This window comes from Orbicella faveolata, unplaced genomic scaffold (assembly GCF_042242905.1).
Source record: "Orbicella faveolata isolate gen_17 unplaced genomic scaffold, um_ofav_v1 contig_3, whole genome shotgun sequence".
Classification (NCBI taxonomy): Eukaryota; Metazoa; Cnidaria; class Anthozoa; order Scleractinia; family Merulinidae; genus Orbicella; species Orbicella faveolata.
The window spans coordinates 8,736,022-8,758,043 of record NW_028301558.1 but is presented as its reverse complement, the minus strand read 5'-3'; the positions used below and the strand labels follow the sequence as shown (position 1 = coordinate 8,758,043).

The 22,022-nt window shown below is 40.1% G+C and overlaps 1 protein-coding gene and 2 long non-coding RNA genes across 3 annotated transcripts in view; 2 read left to right on the top strand and 1 right to left on the bottom strand.

Moving 5' to 3' along the window:
- Positions 1-11,726, top strand: part of LOC149106258 (beta-1,3-galactosyltransferase 5-like) — a 33,119-nt gene extending 21,393 nt beyond the window's left edge. Inside the window, exon 2 of the mRNA XM_089297934.1 lies at positions 7,004-11,726. Coding sequence (XP_089154060.1) covers positions 7,053-8,225 — 1,173 coding nt within the window. The 5' untranslated portion in view covers positions 7,004-7,052 and the 3' untranslated portion in view covers positions 8,226-11,726. The remainder of the gene's footprint in view (positions 1-7,003) is intronic.
- A 7,329-nt stretch (positions 11,727-19,055) lies between these two features.
- Positions 19,056-21,133, top strand: LOC110057968 (uncharacterized). The gene is made up of 2 exons (XR_016209750.1): positions 19,056-20,517; positions 20,997-21,133. It is a non-coding gene; the product is annotated as an uncharacterized LOC110057968 (long non-coding RNA).
- LOC149106257 (uncharacterized) lies at positions 20,851-22,020 on the bottom strand. Its single transcript, XR_016209746.1, has 3 exons — positions 21,871-22,020; positions 21,674-21,788; positions 20,851-21,038 (listed from the first exon to the last, which is right to left on the bottom strand). It is a non-coding gene; the product is annotated as an uncharacterized LOC149106257 (long non-coding RNA).
- Between the last annotated feature and the right edge of the window lie 2 nt (positions 22,021-22,022).

The following is a 22,022-nucleotide window of genomic DNA, read 5'->3' as shown; positions in this document are numbered from 1 at the left end:
GTCAAAAAAAGATCCATCGGAAAGACGAGCTCACACGGCCTGCTCACATACTCACATGTTCGCCACATGTCTTATCACATGTCTTACATTGTAGCATTAAACGGTACCAGTTTACTGGCCGTGACATGCCCCTGCAAAAATCAAGCGGGGTGGCCATTTTGGTGTCCTTACAGGAATGTGGTTTTTTTCAGCCTAGAACCGTGCACTGGGAGATTAACTCTGAAAAGCCACAGGTCAAAATTAGGTTTGCGTTCCACTTCGTCGAACGCAATTAGACCCGTAGCCCTTGCGGGCTACGGGTCAATAGTCCAGGAGGCGAAGCCGAATGGGCTATTGACCCGTGGCCCTTGAGGGCGAAGGGTCTAATTGTTTTAGTATCACCCAACTAGTCGGACAGAAAAGGTAATAATAAAGTTAGCAAATGCAAGTTGAAGAAATATTTATTTGGGAATAAAACGAAAGAAAGCGTCACGCTCGATGGCGCCAATTTCGCTACTCGATGACTATTACTAATAGTCCCCTAGTAGCGTAGCCAATCAAAATGCAGGATTTGCATTAGTCCACTAGTTGGGGGATACTAATGGGCCGTTATTTAGGAGTTTCGTTGCCCTGCGGGCTCCGGATTTAAACTCATCCCACAGAGCAAAGATATTTGTCTGAAGGTCTCGGGACTTTCTCCACTGAATACAGCAAAACTTCTCCGAAACGAACTTGATTCCTCTTACTACCAAACTTTGCGCAGCTTTACATGTCTCTAGTCAGTTTAACTTTGCGGAACTTTACGTATCCCTTAGTGTCCTATTTGCGGTTTCGTGCTGTGTTAACCACTTCAGACGAGACGGGTCACACAAAGAGAAATCGCTTTGTAGTGATTATCCCGAAAACGTCGGTCAAAACCGAATGAGGGGAATTCGAAGTAACAACAAAGTGTGTAAATTTCGTGACTCAAGCAAAACAAATGCGCTGCGCCGACAACATGAACCAAAAAAGTACAATTGTTCTGGTCAACGAACGAACACACGGTCGTGCTCCTGCCGTATGCCCATATTCGATAAGAATTTTCCAGGTCCACGTCACGGTTGTACACGCCATGAATACTCTAGAATTCTATAGCTTTGGCGTCAAGATCACGTATTCGAGGTTAAACGTATACACGCGCAGATCGCACATACTTTGAATTCATAGTCTAAATTTTGCTTCCAGGAGAATGCTATGCACCCGAACTGTTACCTTCTTTTATAAAGTTCTTTTTACAAAGGGTTCGCCATCATACTCTAGGAGTACGACAGATGTGTGGTATACTTTAATGAAAATCCTCGAACGATTATGAACGAAGCGTATTCCACCATATTCGACACGAATATTCCAGGTGTACGTCACGTCTTGTGTGGGGCTTGAATACTCCAGGATTCTATTGCGTCACAATCACATATTCGAGTCTAGAATACTCTAGAATATTTTAGCTTTCACGCAGTGAGAAGAACTTACTTAGCGAACTTATCGGCGTGTAAAGGGTGTGTAAAGTAAGCTTTAAGTTAGATAAACAGTTATAAACGCCGGTGGTATCAGTATTAACACATTTTTACCCTTCCTTGCGGATTTCGCACAGGTATCATTAACGAAAGATAGTCATAACACATTTATACGCTTCTTTGCGCATTGCGTGAATACATCAATAACATATTTCAACGCTTCTTTACGCATTGCGTAAAGATATCCATAACGCATCTGTACGATCCTTTGCGCGTAAAGATATCAATAAGGCTTCTTTACGCCTCTTTATGAATCGCGTAAAGGTATCATTAACTCATCTGTACGCTCTTTTACACGTTGCGTAAAGATATCAGCATTCTTTATGGATTGCCTTATAAGGTATTATTATAGTGCGTAACCGGGTATGACGCTAAAACGACGCCTCTTTACAGACTTAAGGTTACCGTAAACCTTCGCGGGTGTCCTTAGCGAAAAAAATATCACCGCGCTGTCTTTAAGACAGCCACTACAAATTATATATCAATGCAAAGGTTATAGAATGCTCTATTCGATAAAAATGGTTTTGCCTCAATTTTTTTTAATCATAAGGCGAGCGCGACCTAAAAGCGCGAAACGACCGACGTTCCATTGAGCGAGTTTATCGGGTATCAAACTCGATCGCATCAACAAAGCTACTGCATTATATCATTCACGAGGCACAATCATCAAAACCGTGTGGGGGATTTGCGTTTTTCAAAATTGATCTCCTGCGATGGCTTTCGTCGTAAAACGTGTCGCTGTATTTTTGGACATCAAACTTGACAGAAATTTTCCAAAACAACCAATAGGAATATCGACAAAACCTCACACGGTTTTGATGATTGATGCCTCGTGAATGATATAATGCAGTAGCTTTGTTGATGCGGTCGAGTTTGATACGTGTCAGTGACCAACACGATAGCATATGCTTCTTTGGTCACTGAGCACATTTTGTTTTGGTTTTATTATTATTATATTTTCCTTATTTTTAATTAATGAATTTTTTGTAATAGTGTGCGATAGTGAAATATGTCTGTAAATAGTGTCAATTAATAAAATCTGAAAATCTGAATACCCGATAAATTCGCTCAATGGAACGTCGGTCGTTTCGCGCTTTTAGGTCGCGCTCGCCTTATGATTAAAAAAAATTGAGGCAAAACCATTTTTATCGAATAGAGCATTCTATAACCTTTGCATTGATATATAATTTGTAGTGGTTGTCTTTAAGACAGCGCGGTAATATTTTTTCGCGCTAAGGACACCCGCGAAGGTTTACGGTAACCTTAATCACGCATCTTTCATTTACGCTTCTTTAATTTCTCAACGGTATTTAAGATCACCTGAACGTATCGATCAATAATCTGAATAATGCTTCGTTTGATCTCATCTCTATGTATCGAGGTAAAACGCGTTCGTAAAAGAAAAACAGACCCAGGAATCGACAGGATGAAGTGCTAGAGCGATTACATGCAGCCCATGATTACTAATGAGATCGGAGACCTAAATATGATACGCTTGATCAGTTTCTGATTCTGGTTCGTTTTGGGCTCACAGAACAATGAGTGTCAGCGGCTTTGCCAAGGGAAGACCAAATGTGTACCCATACATGGCGTACGTGACCCAATTTCTTTGATTTTGCCGGTTTACCGCCACATTTGAAAGGCGTGCAGATTCGTTGAAGACGGTTTACTTTTTTATTTCGTTGTCGGTTAGAACTTACCTTAGTTTTTGAGGCAAGGGATCTTAATTGGGTAATTCTGCAAACGGTAAGAAGTGGAATTTGAAGAAACATAAGACGAAGGAAACTCCATTTAGCGAACACTATGTGCGGCAATCGATCGAGCCGTCTTCGCTTTCCTTTGGAACTCACTTTGGAACTGAACACGGCATCGTGCCACAAAGAACGTTTTTCAGTCACCGGGAGATGGATAGTCTTCCTCTTTGGTCTATACAACACGCTATTATGACTTTGAACAACCTATCTGGAATAGAAATCATGACTTCTGAAAACGTTAACCATGTTCAGGTAAGCTGTAGCCTTAGTTTCATGTAAGCAAGGGAAGCTTGATGATCTTGATGTTTTTATCTACTTGCAAGAGCATGCACTCGAAATCATTAAACCTTGCTGAAATTATACACATCCTCAAACCGTTTTTAGTATAGGAGATTACACAGAAATGTGCTCTAAACGTACTTAACTGAAAGTACATTTTATCCCAAAGGACTTAAATTACAGTCTGCAAAATGCTGTTCTCAGGACAACTTGTGAAGAGAGTCATTTCAAGTCAAGAAACTTCAAGTACTCGTGGCTACGGAGGCGAAGGAAAAGGGAACTCTTAACCCGCATGTTAACCTTGTGTTTCTATTAGACGGATGCCGTCAGAGGACATTTTACGTAAATTTTATTTACGTACTCCATTTGGAAAGTACGTGTTAGAGAAGCACGAGACAGCTTCCACTTGGTTGAGTTTAAGATAGAAATCAAGCAGGTTTTAATTTGTAAATGATGAAGACAAAAAATAGCAGAGAAGAAAACGATAAAAATGTTGCCACTGCCACTGAGAGTCCCGCAAACAAATTTCATTCTAGCTAAAAACCAGGGTCATTATCCACGAAATATACGAAATCAGCACATATTCCTTCGACACCACATTCTGTATACCCCTTCATTCTCCCAGTATACACACACTATACTGACATGTGGCCTGAACTAGAAGGAGCCCTACCACAACTGTAAGATTCCGTATACACACCGTCCACAGACCTTCCAGTAGTCCTTTTTTCCTCAGTATACATCACGTATACTGGCATGAATGCTGACATATAAGGAATCCTGCCACAAGTGTGTAAGATCCTGGTATTTTCCTTGGCCAACCCTGAAATATACTTATCATTATGCGGACCTTATACATTCTGCCTCATCCTTATATTTGTCTTATACGGATAGATACGCTGAATGTCTACGACCTGAGGAAGGGTCCTTGTACGGACCATTTTGTGCAGTGTAATATATTTTGACACACAGAAAACTAACCTGCAGCCAAGTGTCTACAAAGAAAAGGTGAAAGAAAAGGTTACGCTCTATTTTGCACGCAGTTCTTTTCCTGTCCGAACGATTGGTGTCGCGAATTCTTTAAGGGTAAAGATTATTTCTCACCAACAGTAACGCCCACGGATTAAACTGCTCGCGTTAAAATCAGGACAGTAGCGACCATATACGCACGTACCAACCGGTTTATTTACTGGTTGAAAGTGTCTTTAATAAACAAATGGGCTAGATTGACAGTCTATAGAAATGCTACGTCCTCAGTGACCATTTTCAAGACCTCAGTCACAGTTTTTCACCATACGGAGCTCTCCGCCGGCAAATAACATATATTTTTTTTTTACTATGGAAAAGCGCCTTTAATAAAGAAAGCAGCTGGCTTTACAGTCCGTAGACTCTCCCATTTAACCTACTGACAATTATCCCCAAGGCTGTCATGCAAGATATAATTTATGTTTGGTAACTGTTATTTTAAAACAGTTTGTGAAAACCATTGTCACCGTCAAGGGTTTAAAAGGTTATGCTCTGTTTTGCACGCTGTTCTTTTCCTTTCCAAGCGATTGCTCTCGTGAACTCCGAGTCCTTAAGGGTTTAAATTATTCCCCTCACAAATGTCGCGTACGGATCACTGTTCGTGTTAAAATCAGGCACGTAGCGACCATACACGCATGTGCCAACCGGCTCCGAAAATCGAGAAAAAAAATTTCGGTTGGCTTGACAGTCTGTAGACTCTTCTATTTAACTTACTAGCAATTATCCCGAACATTGACATGTAAACAATATAAGCTACTAAGGAAAAAGTCAAAAAGTATTATGGAGGGGTGGGTCATCAGTTTTTAAGCCTTCGGTAAGGAGTGGGTCATACAGTTTTCAGCTACTCATGGGGGTGGGTCATCCTATTTTGTAACAAATAATCAAAGTCTTGAACTACTAAAACAGTTGGCCACACATGCATTAAAATTTTGTACGTATTAACAAATAACTGTTAGCCCTCTTTTGTGTCTTTATATGAAACTTAACTTATAATACATGCACGAGATTTTTTTCGTGTTTTACTTCATTGCTGTATTGTACCATGTGGTAAAGGCAACCACAATGAATTTTGTTAATTTTAGCCAACTTATGTCTACATGCTATTTATCCGCAAGGGTACGGGACTCGTGTTCATGGGTCTGGGACTCACACTCTTGAATTTGCTGGCTGTGTGAGTCCCAGGACTCACTACAGCTTTTTTCTAAATGGATCACTGTTCCACAGGAACAACACTGGAAAAAAATAAATACAACACAAACACCTGTGATAAGCATTGTCTTCCAACGCAGTTTTTTTATAAAAAAAAAACAGTACTTGACGTTTCATGTGCTAGTCGACATAAAGCCGTTTGTTGGGACTGTAACGAATTTTACGTTGAAAAAACAAAACGAAGACTCCATGACAGAAAAAATCAACAATTCAAGGCCCTCGCTAAAAAAAGGCCATTCATCAGCCGTTGCTAATCATGTAAAAACCAGTGGTCACGACATTAAATGGGATCATTTTGACATCTTAGCGTTTTAGCATTTTAGCAAAACTGACTTTTATTGCAGAATTAAGGAGACTGTTCAGTCAAGAGCTTAAGCCTTCACTAAATGTCAGAGTCATAATAGTGAGCAGTTGTTGTTTTACGTACTATCTGTTACTTTTCATGACGTCTAGGCAGGTTAACATACTGCTGCATATCATATTTTCAATCTAGGTTCCAGACCTCTAATGTTTATGATATAAATAGCTTTCGAAAATTCGTAACAGCCACTTTTGAAAATGTATGTTGACTAGCATACGAAACATCAAGTTCGGTATTTAAATGCATTGAAGTAAATGTTTATCACTGCTGTTTGCGTTATATTTTTAATCAAGCTACGAGGACCTAAAAACAACAGTTTATACATTGCGGACATGACTTAAAGTTGCAAGAGTAATGGGAAATAATATTATTTTTAGAAACGGTTGCACTATTGTTAAGAAATAAATCTAAAACGTCAATAACACCACAAGCTAGTTCATATGCAAAATGTCATTTTGTTGGATTATTGAAACAAAAGTGTCATGTTTTATTAGGGGTGGATCATGTAATTTTCAACCGTTCATTATGGGGGGTCACTCAGTTTGGTGCCAAATGGGAAAGGTGGGTCATGTGTTTTCTATCCACCACATTTTCAAATGCTACCCCCTACCCCCCTCCAATACTTTTTGACATTTCCCGGAGTCTAATTCTCTCGGGCGTGCCCTCAAACCTCCCTAGCGGCTCGAGCCTTTGGCGCCATAGGCGTTAATGGAGGGTATATTTCTTTTACATTTCTTTCTTTATCCTCTTGAATCAAATACAATATGAATCTAAAAAAAATTCGACATTTTTACGACGTTTTAAATCTTTAATCAAACCAGCACAATTTTGTTCCTTTGTAGAAGAAGCTCGCACTTGGAGTGAAGTCATTTCAATTCACCCACTGGGAACATGCTTCATCGGCGAAAACAACGTCTGTTGTTTCCTTGGAATTGGTCGTGTTTACTCCGAAGGAGACAACAAGGCTCGATAAAGTTCAAGATAATCCAGCTCTCTCTTGTTACAGTAACGGCAGTTGCTTTAATAACGTATTTAAGTGGCTTTCACATGAAGGATTCTTTCTATCATCATGAAACACGCTCGCGACTTATTAAAGCTCTTAACCTGGGCTCGACTTTCAGGCGTTTTGACGACAAGCCCTCTTCAGGCAGTGGCGTTCCCTCTCTATCGAAGGTGGTGCCTACTCTAGAATGGACTTCAGGCCTTTTGAAGTCCAAACCTTCCTCCGCGCAGCCTGCAATTCATCCTGATTTTAAACCGTGGAAAACAACGCCCCAGCACAAAACTACTTTGATAACCAAGACTGTGTGTGCACGGCACTACCCTCTGCTTATCCTGGTTTCGTCTGCACCAGCAAATTTTGAAAGAAGATATTTGATTCGTCGAACATGGGGTGCCGATAACAACATTGTTCCTCAGTGGAAGACATACTTTCTCCTTGGCCAGACAAGGAATCAAACACATTCAGATTTACTCAAAAAAGAAGATAGCATCTATGGCGACATGATTCGTGCAGATTATTATGAACATTACTGGAACCAGAGTTTGAAGATACAGATGGCCTTCGAATGGGCAGCCAGATATTGTGGGTTTTCTTACCTTCTCAAAGCAGACGACGATGTGTTCGTCAACCCTAAACGTTTAATAGATGTCTTACAGTTAAAAACAACACCTAAGAAAGGCCTTTATATGGGTAAACTTCATCACAATCCGTTTGTACTACGACGTGGAAAATGGCGTGTCAGTTATGAAGAGTACAATGGTACACACTATCCAGATTTCTGTAGTGGTGCTGGCTTTGTTATGTCATATGATGTTGTCGAGAGTCTGGTTCCTTTATTTGATGTGATTAAGCCGTATAGACTGGACGATGTGTATGTTGGAATGCTTGCAGATAAACGCGGTGTAAAAGCAGTGGACCACACAGGGTTTGTTATGCCAGTTTTTGAGACTTTTTATGATAAGTGTAATTTTGTTCCAAACACTCTTGTGCAGCATCGAGCTACTGGAGAATGTTTAATTCGACTGTTTTTAAATCACAAGAACCTTACGTTATCTTCATGAGCAACATTTTTCGTGTTTCTATCGAGTTTTGGTAGACTTCTACTAGAATACGTCGTAAATAATGCGAATACTTCAATCTGATTGGCTAAGCTATGGTAAACTATTGGCCATTAGTAGAATTTTACTAGTATACCAATGCAAATGCTGCAATCTGATTGGCTGAGGTACTCGTACATTCTATCAGCTATTATAGAACACCACTAAATTTTCTCCGATTCTTATTGGTTTAAATTGATCACGTGACGCGATAGTGTTCATCCGCGGAGAGACACTATCAGCCCACAGTACCCGTCCGAGGACAAAACCCGGATGGATAGTACTCGTCCGTGAAAATATTTCTGTAAACTAATAGTAATCAGAGATTATGAAAGTGAGTTCGACGCCCTCACTTTAATATAAATACCTTAAATGAACGATTTCACTAGCTGACTTTCAACCTTTGTCTATTGCTAAAATCAACATTTTTCAGCAGCAACCGAGGTTTTAGCGGTGAGATATGCATAGTGTCAAAGTCCATGCAAGTGAAGAGGTCACGATTTGTTGATACGTTGCGTGACGCCGCCAGTTTCTGTAGACTCACAAGTTTCATAGAATATTTAATTGCGTACATTATTCTAAGCCGGAAGCACAACTTTAAGCTAGCATTTGAAATGGCGCGCTCTTTTATCGTAAACAAAGTCCGTGCGACTAACTGGAGTATTTCCCCTGATGAATAAAGTAGACTATTGGATCTTGCCTTCAGAGTACTTCCACTAATTCCAAACAATAAAATTTCGACCGGATAAAGACTGAGCTATATGTCGCGACTGGAAGTAATCAACAAATGCAGTCAAAATGTAGCCGTTCTCACGGTTAACATCCCAAAGCCAAGTCGTGTTAATAGACAAGGACACTTACCTCAGATTTCGATAAATGCTACCGTCGAAGCGTTTAAATTCGCCAAAATCTAACGCTGAGAGCACACAATAGCTAAGCTTACGGCGACTGAATGGAAAGAAGTCAAAGAAAGATCCAACGGAAAGACAAGCTCACATGGCCTGCTCACATGCTCACATGTCCACCTTATGTCTTATCACATGTCTTAACATTAAACGGTACCAGTTTACTGGCCGTGACATGCCCTTGCAAAAATCAACCTAGGTGGCCATTTTGGTGTCCTTACAGGAATGTGGATCTTTCTGCATATAACCGTGCACAGGGCAACCAACTCTAGAAAGCCACAGGTCAAAATTAGGTTTGCGTTCTTCAAACGCAACAAGCGGGCTTATAAAAAATAAGCAATTGAATTTGTATTAAGAGGGTTTTTGTTTGTTTTCTTTTTCAAATTTTAAGTAAGAATTCTACTAAAACAAAACACTATCACCTCATAGAAATCTCGAGCTCATAATCTAATTGTTAATTATTGAATACTGGATCATTGGATAATGCAATTTAAGAGTTTTCATTGACTTAGCCATCTTGGTACATGACCCATTATACCATGCTCTACAAATATAATAAGCATACTCATAATTTTTTGGGGCGTTGTTATTTTAGTTTAGTTTCCTATATTTTGGGGGCGTTTTTAATGAAACAGTTATTCCACTCGCGCTTGTTGGATACGATATGAGATGATTATAGCCAATTAGGCACTATGCGCCTCGTTGACTATCTCATATCTAACGCACGCTAGTAAAATAATTGTTAATTGGTGTTCAGTGGATTGGGATCGTCCATACTGATTGGCAACGTTTTCTCTTTTCTCCGATGTTTGGAGGATGATTTGGAAATATTACAGGATAAATCAATTTCCAAGAACGCCAGAGAAAGGAAATTACTTTGACCGATATTCGACTTTGAAACCTCGAATTTTTCAAAGAAACTCATGAGCGCGTGAAAGCGGCTGTAAATACAAAGGAATAATAAGGGTCTGTTTTACAAGGAGGGGCGGTTACCCTAGCAAGCGGGTTAACCCTAGCTGGAGGGCAAAAGATAGCCCGGGTTTACAAGGAAAATTTTACAGGTAGGGTAACCTTACAACCCGGGACAACTTAATGCGCGGCTACACTCAAAGGGTCTGGAAACAATTAGAAAGTTAACCCGGGTAGGCAGGTAAACCCGACCTGGCGTGTTTACAAGGGAAAAAATAACCCGCCTGTAAGGGTAACCCTAGCACGCAGATAGGGTAACCCGCCCACTTGGGTAACCCTAGCTGCCTTGTAAACACGATGAAGAAAAAAAGAGGAAATGTGTGAGTGCTAGGGAAACCCGCTTGCTAGGGTAACCCGCCTTCTAGGGTAACCCTCTCTCCTTGTAAACAGGCCCTAAGAAACTGAGAAGGTTGTTGTTGTTAAACGTTTCTGAGAATTCAATCCGACCGGGAGTTATACTAAAGTCTAATGTCAAGCACTACTTAATATGGAGAGAAACAACTGGAAACCTCGTTGAAACAGTTTAATGCTCTTTCAATGACAAATTGAAACTTCTATTTTTGTTTTTAACGCACATCAACATCTCTGTTGAAAAACGGTTCCGTGTTAAATCATTCCGAGTGTAAAACTTCGGCGGTCCCACGGGATTTGCCGAAGAAATGAATCGTCACGAGTTCTATTTATATTTGGTAATGTCATCGTATTAAATCGGGAAGGCCGAACACCAAAAACACGGGCGCAATGGCGTCCTAGGTTCACGTCGTTCGTGTACATGGGAAGCAGAGTTCGTTTAACTTGTTGTTTTGAGCGTTTGAGTAAAGGCGGTCATACACTTACAGCCATCGCCATCGCTATGGGCGAAACTAACTAAAAAGGCAACGACCATCAAATCTTTGTCAGCTTTTAAAGCCATCAGTACGCAAAAAGGTTATGTCAGCTCTGTTCGAGGGATACGGGAGAGATTGTAAATTATGTTTAACGTAGCTCTCACTGTATAAGGAATATATTTATAATTAGATAATTCTGTACTTTAGGTAGCTTTTTTTTAAGAAAAAAATGCTGTAAGTTTTGAATCTTCAGTTTTTGAAAGGATATGTCAGCTGCGTAAGAGCGATGTGGGAGAGATTTTCAAATTTTGTTCAACTTAGTTCTCACTGTATAAGAAGTATATTCATAATGTAAATACTAATTCTGTATTTTAGTTAGTTTTAAAATAATGCTGTTAGTTATGAATCTTAGTGTTTTTAAGTTTTAATTTTTGAAAAGGATGTGTCAGCTGTGTTAGAGGGATGTGGGAGAGATTGTAAATTATGTTCAACTTAGTTCTCATTGTATAGGAAAATATATTCATAATATAAATAATTCTGTATTTTAGGTAGTCTTTTAAAACATATTGTAAGTTATGAGTCTTAAAGATTTTTAGTTTCAGTTTTTGAAAGGATATGTCAGCTGTGTTAGAGGGATGTGGGAGGGATGAATCTTTAAGTTTTTTCGTTTTAATTTTTGAAATAAATGTTAATGATATTGTATCTTAGTACCGTAATGGCGCTTGAACGACGAGACACTTTAATAAACGACGGAAATGTATGTATGAACATGTAGGTATATTGCTACAACTTGCTGGGCGTATCGTTGCATGTTGTGTTGTTACCGCCGTTTTTTTTTTTTTTTTTCTCTCTGTTTCGAATAATTTGCGCACCTTTCCGTCGCCAGTTGGTTTCCAATTTTCAAGGTAACCTTAAGGTATTTTCCAATTCTCAGTCGATCTGTCGTTTACTTTCATGCTTCGAAAGTTAACTCCACAGCCCTCGAGAATGTAAGCATACATACCAACAAATGCCTTGTTTAATCGTTGTTATTTCGTTCAGGTGTTGCTACCCGCGTCTCCTCGGCGATACAGGACAGCTGACAGGAGTTGCTTTGGTGACGCAAGCCATTAAAATGTTATCCAGGCATGGCTAGTCACATTGAGCAGTGATCTGATTGCAGTCGAATTGCTGAACTTACTGGAGCTGTTTGTTAACTATATCAGTGAAAATATGACTGAGTCTGCGAATATGATCGGCTGGCTCATCACGTCTTCAACGAGGATGCTGAAATTTCATGCTTACGATTTTTATTTAACTGTGTTTTACTTGCCAACATCGCAGCAAATTACGCTTATGTACACCATGATAAACCGGAATCAAATAATGTTTTGGTTTTCACAAATGATCTGATATTCTACTAATACATCTGATTGTTTGTATGGCAAACTGAATGATGTGGAGGAAAGTCCAGGCCCTACAATGTTTGATATGATTGGCCCAGTGACCACTGTGTCTGTGGACTAAAAATCAAGGAAATGAATTCTCTTTGGTGAAAATGCTGGTAAGCAATGTGTTGAGTTGTGTCATCAAATAGAATATACCAGTTTGAAAACTTATTTCATTCTGAATTTGATTATTGGAAATAACCTATATGGCTCTTCAAGATATTCTGTACCGACAAATATTTGCAGGGGGGTCTATGACATTAGCAGACTGTGACGTGTTATTCATTATCGCATTTTTATTGCCATTACCGAGAGCTAACAGTAAACAGGCTACCCTGAGCGCTATTCAAGCTAGGCTGATTAATCGATAGTCAGGGTAGCCATAGTGAAATTTAGGCTAATCAGAGTGATTTTTAGGCTCACCAAAACACTATTTAGGCCTAAATGTAGTTTGCGGTCTGCAAACGTCGTACACCATTGCATGTTTGTTTTATCCATGTACAATACAATACAATAACTTACCATGTTCTATTCCCTTAATGAGATGCGCTTGCAGGGAACCATGGTAGTTGTATTCATCAAAACAAATATGCAATCGAAGATGATCAATACAACTACCATGATTCCCTGCTGGCGCGTCTCAAAAAGGGAATATGGAATGGCTATTATGGCATGCAATACAATGCAATACAACACATATATCTTATAATGAAGTTTCCATATGACATGCGCTCTGATTGGTTGAAACAGCGTGCTTTATCAGAGAACAGATGCACGGCAAGCTGAATTTCAAATTTTTGATTTGGAATTTCGAAACATGTGACTCTAATTAAACGTTCCCTGTGACTCAGAGGAACGCAATGGAAACGCAATGGAAACATAGCTGCCTGGAGGTCATTGTTAACAACAGAAGTGTAACGTGTACCAAAATAACAAGATTTTCCAACAAACCGGTAAGCTTAATCACGTAGCGAAATGCACAAATTCTCAACCTAGCGAATGCTTCGATAAATGACATTATATTTGCTAGGAAGGCAGAAATTTTACTTAAGAGGTAAAACAAGGACAGAGTACACCAATTGAGCTGTCTTCGTTTATGATGAGAAGCTTTATTTTTGGAAAAATGCTCAAATGACCCCGACATGGAGCTTAGTAACGCTCGTTCGCTTAATAAAGCGATCTCCGGTCATCTCAGCGAAGTGAAACTCGGCAATTACGACAACGCTCAGCTCAACCGACGAGTGATCAGTTTAAACCTTGCTGTGATATTCTCCCTGTACACGGAGTAGAACCAGTGGGAGCAGTTTAGTCTTTCCAACTTTGACGCTAGTTTGGGCAATCTTATTGTAAGCCGTAAAGAACTGTAGCTCCTTTCACATGAATACAGCTCAGCATTTCGCATTTTCATCCGCAAGCTTTGAGCTCTTTGTTTCGTAATTTCCATTGGAAAATTGAACGTTTTCATGAGCCACAATGCAGCCGGATTCCTCTGGACTAGAAACTTTAAGCTGCGTCGTTGCTGTACTTTGCGACGGCGATTAGCCGCGACAATATTATTATTATTATTATTATTATTATTATTATTATTATTATTATTATTATTATTATATTATTATATTAAGGTCGTGTTGTATTGGGATCAACCGTTTCAACTCCAATCGGTTTGGGTTGATGGGTTGACGTCTCTCAATAGCACAATTTTCCAACCTTTTTGGGATAATTATGAATACGATCACTCCTGGGACAAGTCCTTACGCAAGCTACACTCACGCCACATAATCGCACAAATGCTTTTTCAGCCGTTTAGGCCGGTTGAAAAAGTTCATGAAACAAACTAACCGAATTAAAACGGTTTTCCCTCAATAGAACGCGTAAAAACTCAACCAACCCAACCAACCAGAAACGGCGCGCAACTTGTAGTGGGAGTTATGGGCTTACTGCTGAGTTTTTTTTTAAACTTTTCTCCGTTTATTATGGTCTTTTTCTAGATTCCGCGGCCCTGCAAACCCGCCCGTCGCTGCGGTTCATGTTTATATCCGAATGATGTGGACTCTAACTTTTGCCAGGCGTGTTGAGTAGCCACCGCGCCTGTTAAACCAGCTGTACAGCAAGGACGAGATCCTGTGGATGAGAAGGCGATTCTGGAACGCTTCCAAAACTGTAAGAATTCTGTTGGCTGCAAGCTCTATCAGCGTCAGAAGTCGGCTCTGGAGCAGCAATTGTCCACGTTCCTCTCGTCGGTTTCCCCGCCTAAGACTATATCGTCTCGTTCGGCAGACGACGTTATAAAATTCCCTTTTGCAAATCGGATTTGTGTGTCCGGTTATTTGGACAACCTATTACCTTTCTGTGTGTGATTTATTTAACGTCCGCTTAGCTTTAGGTTTTTCTTTAGGGCGTCTGACTGCAATAAGGATGTTGGTTCCGGGCCCTTTGTCGGCTCGGCGGTAAATCACCGGCTTCGTGGGTACCTCGTAGAGGCTAAGCCTCGCGATAGCGCCGGAAACCGTCCCCACAGTTTTCGGATGGGCTTGTCTGATACTTTGAGATTGTCGGGTTGTTCTCAACAGGATGTTGTACACGCGCAGTACATAGGGTGGCAGAGTGGGACAATGTTCCTAGTGCTGTCGACTTGGTCAGGATCCCAGCCTCCTACCCTGAAAACCTCCAGGCCACTTGTAATATTTGAATGACTTAAATTTCAGTTTGTTATCGTCCTCATTAGCTCTCCCATCAACTCTCATATTTCAATTAGGGTTGTCCATTTTATAATGTTGTGTGTTTAGGAATGAAGGGATTGCTGAGTGATGGGAGGAGAGTTTGGATTAAAGACACGTTGGCTATGTTGCTGTTCAGTTTACCACGATGTGGTAATGGGGCATGCAGTGAGCATAAATTACTATTTAAATCTGTGGCACATGTTTGGATAGGGCAAATGTCGCGTAATGACGACGCATATTTCGTAAGCACCGCGGAAGTACGATTTTTGGGGCGCGATACAGTATCTCAGCGGTACACCTTAGCAAAACTATAAAATGCCGGCAACTCGCCGCGAGTCTTGTCGACAGTGAAAAAGATACAAAACTTAGAGCGCACACTGTAAACTTAACTTTTGAACTCCGCTCATTTGTTGGATAGTTCTCAGGTAATATCATATATGGTGCCAAAGCCAAACTGAACTTGCACACGGTGTGAAATTGTTGCTGTTTCGTGAGAGTTTATGCTCGCAAGCGGCGAGTTAGTGGCAATTTACGTTCTTGTTGTGCGCTAAGGCTAAAACTAGGCAGCCTTTGTGTGGCTTTAGCGGTATTCTGAGGACATCAACCTCTCAAGTTTGTAGAGCTGGTGAGCTTGAACCATATGAATCGGTATGTAAACGGCATTTTGATTAAATTCGTTGGGAAAATGAGAAAACGTGCTCGTGTCTGTCCAGTTGTTCGATTGGGTGCACTCGCGTAAGTAACACCGTCATCATGTCCCCACTCGGTATTACCGAATTATAAGGCCACTCAGATAATTTATGAGCACATCCTGTATAACTTTCTAAATAACCTTTTACAACAACTGTCTAATTTCTCGCGCGCTGATTGGCTCATTTTTATCATCAGTAAGAGTACGGACGGATAAAATTTTAATTTATGCAAGCTTTGAAGTTCATCTTTCAGCTGTCAAACTGTCAACTTTTCAAGCAACAAGATTTTATGGACTTTTTCAAGTAGCCAATCAAAAAGCGAGAAAAGCTATTGACAATGTTCACGTCATTTTGAATAGAATTAACTTATCATTGTTACGGCAAGTTTACGGCGTCATTTCCCCTCATTTATTCCCGCCATTTGACCATTTTGGGGTCTTGTTGTTATAAAAAACAAATTGACGTCAGTTTTTTATGCGTCTGTCCTCTTATTGATGATAAATTAGGTCATAACATTGTCAAAGTCTACTGCAGAACCACTCGCCTGCGGCTCGTGGTTCCACAGCCACTTTGACAATGTTATGACCACTTCGACAATATTATCATCAATAAGAGGACAGACGCATAAAAACTGAAACTGACGTCAATTTGTTAAGTTTACATATTACTTTTACAGTACCGCTCAAAGGCATTGCAGCATTACACGCGCGTAAAGCGCTTATACTACACGCACATTACACGCAGTGTCCACGTACCTTACACGCAAATATGCGTGTAATCCGCCGTAAGAAAAAATATGGCGACTGGTACACTCACCCATAATTCTTAGCGCACGAAAACTTAAACAACGCTCACAAAAACATACAGGTACGTTTTAAAGCCTGGTTATCATATGTCGGAAAGATCCCAGACGATCGGGGATTTTACTTTTTGCCGACCATCCCAGATTTTGCCGATATATCGGATATTCGCCACAGGTCTGTCCCAGATTTTCCCGATTATGAATTTGGCGGGAAATGGAAAGTGCGGCGAAAATCGAAACTTGAACACAAACGTGATAGGGGGACTGGAGCCCAGATATTTAGGGGATTGGTAATGAGCAAAATCCATCGCCGACGGACGTCGACGTACCCGATGGTACAAATTTGAGTTTTCATTTGTCGGGAATGATCGCCGACCATCGCAGAAATCTGGGACGCGTCGGGAAAAAAAAAAAAACGCCCCCGATTCTCCAGATTTGTCCTCGTTCATCAGTAGGCGATCGGGGATATCTACGATTTCAAGTTTTCATTAGTCGGCAAAATCAGGAGCGGGCTCCAGGCAAAATCTGGGACGGTCGGGAAACAGTAAAATCCCAGACCGTCTGGGATTTTCCCGACATATAAAAACCAGGCTTAAAACCCTCAAACATAACATACGCATGTCGATAGCACAGGGATAAAAAACCGCAAAAATCTGGCTTTCCTTGTACTTCACGGGCTGTATTGGGCTCGCATGGTATTGTGGTAAAATGTACAGCCGCCATCTTTTTTCCTACGGAGGATTACACGCCTGCAGTAGACGTGATATTGCGCGTAAAATTACATTCAGTCCTTCAACCGGAACTCATTAAGTGCCTGTAATGAGAACGAAATATTCAAAGTGCGTGTAATGAAAACAAAACATCTACCGTGTAACATTTACCGTCCTGGACTGCACTGCGATACAATTTAGTCTTTCGCCTTCTTGCTTCTGGTCGTCAAACGTTTCCGATAGAATCGACCAGTTTCCTTAGCCGGCTTACTGCTTTACTGTAAAAGTATTTTTTCCGTTGTAGTTTCAACAAGCGGCGCCAGTGACCGGCATAACAGAACGTAAACACATAATGTCGCTTTCAATTTTAAATTACAGCAATCAGTGTACTTTAAAACAATCCGAAGATAGATAACCTGTATTTTAAAACGATGAGTATTAAAGCTACATGAGCTTGTGGGGTCGTTATTCATTCATTAAAAATATTTCGTACTCCGGGAGCACCTTCAGAATACCCTGCCACACACGCCCTCCTTAAATCTACTGCTCCCGTGGTCCTTGGTCCGTACTCGGCTAGTGAGTCAATATGTAATGACTCGGTGTTAAGCTGAAGTACTACCGCGGTCTGCAGTCCCGTAGTGGTTGACTTTGAAATTAGATAAGTATTGTAAATTACTGCTACCGCGGTCCGCAGTCCCGTAGTGGTTGATGTAAACATTTAAGTAAGCACTTTTCCAAATACGACGTCTTAAATGGCTAAAAATCACGCGATAAATTCGTATTTTCGACAAACGCGATCGTAGCTTTAAGCCGAATAATCGAACGAGCCGGGTGTAGACATTGCGGGTTGTTCACAGAAGGTTACATACGAATCTGATGATTGAAAATTAACGAACGCTTTTGTTAAAAAGGTTTCGATTTCTTCGCCTTTTAAGCAGAAGTGTGGGCAATTAGCAGATTAAGAGAGAGTCCGCGAGTTTCTGTTTGAATCCCTACTTTATTGTTATCGAAGGAACAGTAGTTGAAATGACATTTTGCGCGTGGGTAAACATTACGTTGCGACGCACGTCTTACGTGTTCAACGTGAACAAAAGCTCGGAGATCTTAAACAGTTAAGTTTTGATGTTAAGCAGAAGTGCAGGCTGAAGCGGCAGGTATATTTTGCAGGTCGCAGGTTGCAGTTTGTAGGTTGAAATTTAATTGTAACTGGAAAACCGCTGGCACTAAAAATAATTAAGTAATGATCCAGATAAGAACTGTAGCATTTTCTATTATTCTGTGGCAATACGCTTTCCCCACATCAAAACGGTTGTGTTTTCATACGTAGAATGAATCAACCGATGGAAAGAAGGTTTATGAAATAAAATGTATTTTAACTCTATTTTGAAAGGTAGTTTCCTTTGTGTTAAAACATTCAACCAATCACAACAGTCGTAAACAAAGGCAATAAAAGCTTCCAGTTTTCCAATGTTCCCCACGTAGGATTACTGTGGTATTTAGACTCAGAACAGGTTTTGTTGAAAGGAAGATAGTTGATCAGTTACGCATTAATATATAAACAGCTATCTGAAGTTTTGGTAGAGTTTATTGATTGAGCCAATCAGAAGTATGGTACAACAATAGCAAAATTGCACAAAAGTTAGCACCTTTTTGCATTCCTTGCCGCGTGGTGCTATCCTTCTTATATGGACCGATACTTAATAACCTATATACTCGTCAGGGGTTCTCACATGAAGCAGTTCGCCTCTTTCACATTGTGAAAACATGCCGTTATTAATATTGAGGCCTTCTTTGGCAATCTTCTAACTTGTTACGCCGTGTACAGAAACCAGAGACTTCGTACGCTTCCCAACATTTTGTGATCGCACTTGGTGAGAGCGACGTTCTCATGTCCATCGAAAACACGATCGATCCGCTATAAGTACTTATACGTCAGTCACCAACAACAGTTCTTTTTAGAACTACACTCAACCGGACGATCACACTATACGAACTACTGATACTCCTGGGTTCAAACCATTTACTAAAGTTACTCTGACGCGTTGCGAATTATAATCTAAAGTTAATAAGCGCCACATGTTGGCGCAAAGTGAGTGTGACTAAAACGGTCCCGACTTACATGCACCTCTACCATTTCATTCAAATTACACTTTAAATCCAACCAGTCTTTAAACCCCTTGCAAAAGGTTCATACAGAACCAATCTTCTGCTTTGCCTGGATACCCATTGTTGTTTTGGACAATTCTTAAGCTGAAGCAACACGATCCACGCTTCGACAGCACGAGTCAGCAAACTACACATTACTCCACACAAAACCAGTCCGGAATATCCCGATAAATTAGAACGGTCGTGACGTCATGAAGCTATTGTTAGCAGGGAAAATGGCGGACCTTCTACGCGGACAAAGAAAATATGTTGTTTCCAGTCTCGCACAGAGTCTGGTCAGCATTGTCCAGGACTTTTTGCGACCAAACGTTGAGAAGGAGAATAAGCGGCCATTTTGGTAGTGGGAGAATGTTGACTGTCTTCTAATCAATGAGTTTTTTTGGTATCAAGCGACTATGTTGACGCGATTTTGTGGCCAAATATTAAGGTTAGTAAAGAGTACGCGTTATTTTCTAGTATTCACGTATTTTTCATTGAGCTGTGTATATTTTTTACTGGTTCTAGTGTTGTTAAAGTTTCATCATGCCAAATTACACGGTTGTAAACAACGCCGATATTTTGTAAACTCTCTTTAAATTTGAGGCGTTACAAGTGTACCTGAACCGCTATTGTTGTAAGGCTTCAGTAATGCATCGTTCCTTCATTTTTATGACAGTTGTTTTCAATTTCTCTCTCGGCTTAAGTACATCGAAGGGCATACTCGACTGCTCGAGGCACTTTGCCGAATTTTTGGGGAAAAAACAAAGGGAAAAGAGAGGAAAGAAGACGTCGCTAAGTATGCGGACGAAACTGCTTAAACAAATTTGGGAGGTCTCTGTTTTGGTGGTGATTCACCGAATGCGCACGCCAGTTTTATCACTGGAGAGCCAGCAGCCTGTTGAAAACCACCTACGGCACAGAAGTGGCAGCGAAACAGACAGGCCAGGGGTAGTGCAGTGATTCCCTGTAAATGGACGCCGTCAGTATCCCAAGGAATGGCACAAAGGGTAGAAAGATTGTTTGTGCTCATTTACCAGACGTTGAGGGCCATGCAAACATGTAAGTTAAGGTTTGTAGGGGGCATTGTACTCTTTTTTTTTTTTTTTTTTGGCATTTTTTTAAAAACTATACACACTGTAGCTGTTCCTAGTAGATGATGATTCTTTTCACCTCCCCATGAAGCTTGCATGTACCAGAAAGTAATGTTTTTGCAAAATAATTTTTATGAACGCAAAGACTGAAAAGGCACAAGAGTTTGGAATGTAGCGTCAAGTGTTGAACATTACTAATTGTGAAACTAATGCAAAACATTAATTGGTTGTGAACAGGAAACATATCAGTTTGGTTAGGAATATGTAATAAAAAATAGAAAACATAAGAGTTATCAGACCATTTGAGGGCAATCTCTTATTTAGTGAGACTAATGTGGTAACTACATTCAAAATAAATTCATATGTTAAAACGAAAAATACATTTGTAATAATATTGACATCTGTAAGCAATGTAATAATCCTCTATGTGCTTGTGATTTGTTTCAGGTCCTGCATTCTGCTAAGAGGCAAATTCAAGGTCGAGAGTACCTAAAGAGTGAATAAAATAAAATGGATTTTACTTTCAAGACTGAATTTGCTTTGTATACTTTAAATAAATATATAATAAAACCTTGGGACATGTGGATGGATTGTGAATGCTCCCTTGTCAACCTGTCCAGGAATTATATTTTGATATTTTTGGGTAAATAACTTGTGAAAGTCAGCAATTATATGTAAGTTTTCATAATTTGAATGTGTAAATCAGACATGGTATCTTCTTACTAGTACAGCAACAAGTAGATACAAAAAATATTTGAAATAAATACCAAAATGGAGAAATTTCAGATTTACAAAGTAACAGAAGTTTTGACTATCCATGCACCTGACAACCGTGACACTAAAATTCTGGATACATCTTTCTAGTTTAGTTTATTTTGTATAACAGAACAAGGATTTCTCACTCGTATGCGTTATTGAAAATTCTGTTTTAATAATGATTTCATTTCTTCGATTTAGCCAAAAATTCGTATAACATTTTGGACAAAATCAATTTATCTTTGTTGGCATATAAGAACACGCGTCTGCTGTCAATTTCGGCTCGATAATCCCTAGATAAGAGGAAAGCCTCAATTCTCATATCGATCATTTCTGTGATTAGAAAAATGTAGAATAAAGATGCTTACCGATTGTACGGTCTCTTTCCAAAGAATGATAACTGCAGCTCGTCAAACTTGGCCCGCATTGCGTTCCGAAGTGCTTCCTTCAGTCCGAGGATAATCATTATCTGGGCAGAATTGTCTGTGACATGGAAGGCGAACACAAACTTTCCTTTTATTTTATAATTTGGACACTATTGACTCAATTCGAGATAAATATATACCTCCTGAAGGTCCGCATTCATAGCATTGGAAAGTACTCGCGACTATCTTTGTCCGCCATCTTGAATCTTTTGGTTTGTTGTGAAACACAACACTCCAATCAAAACACGCACTCTCATTGGTTGAAACGTGAGTTTCGTGGCATCACAGTTGT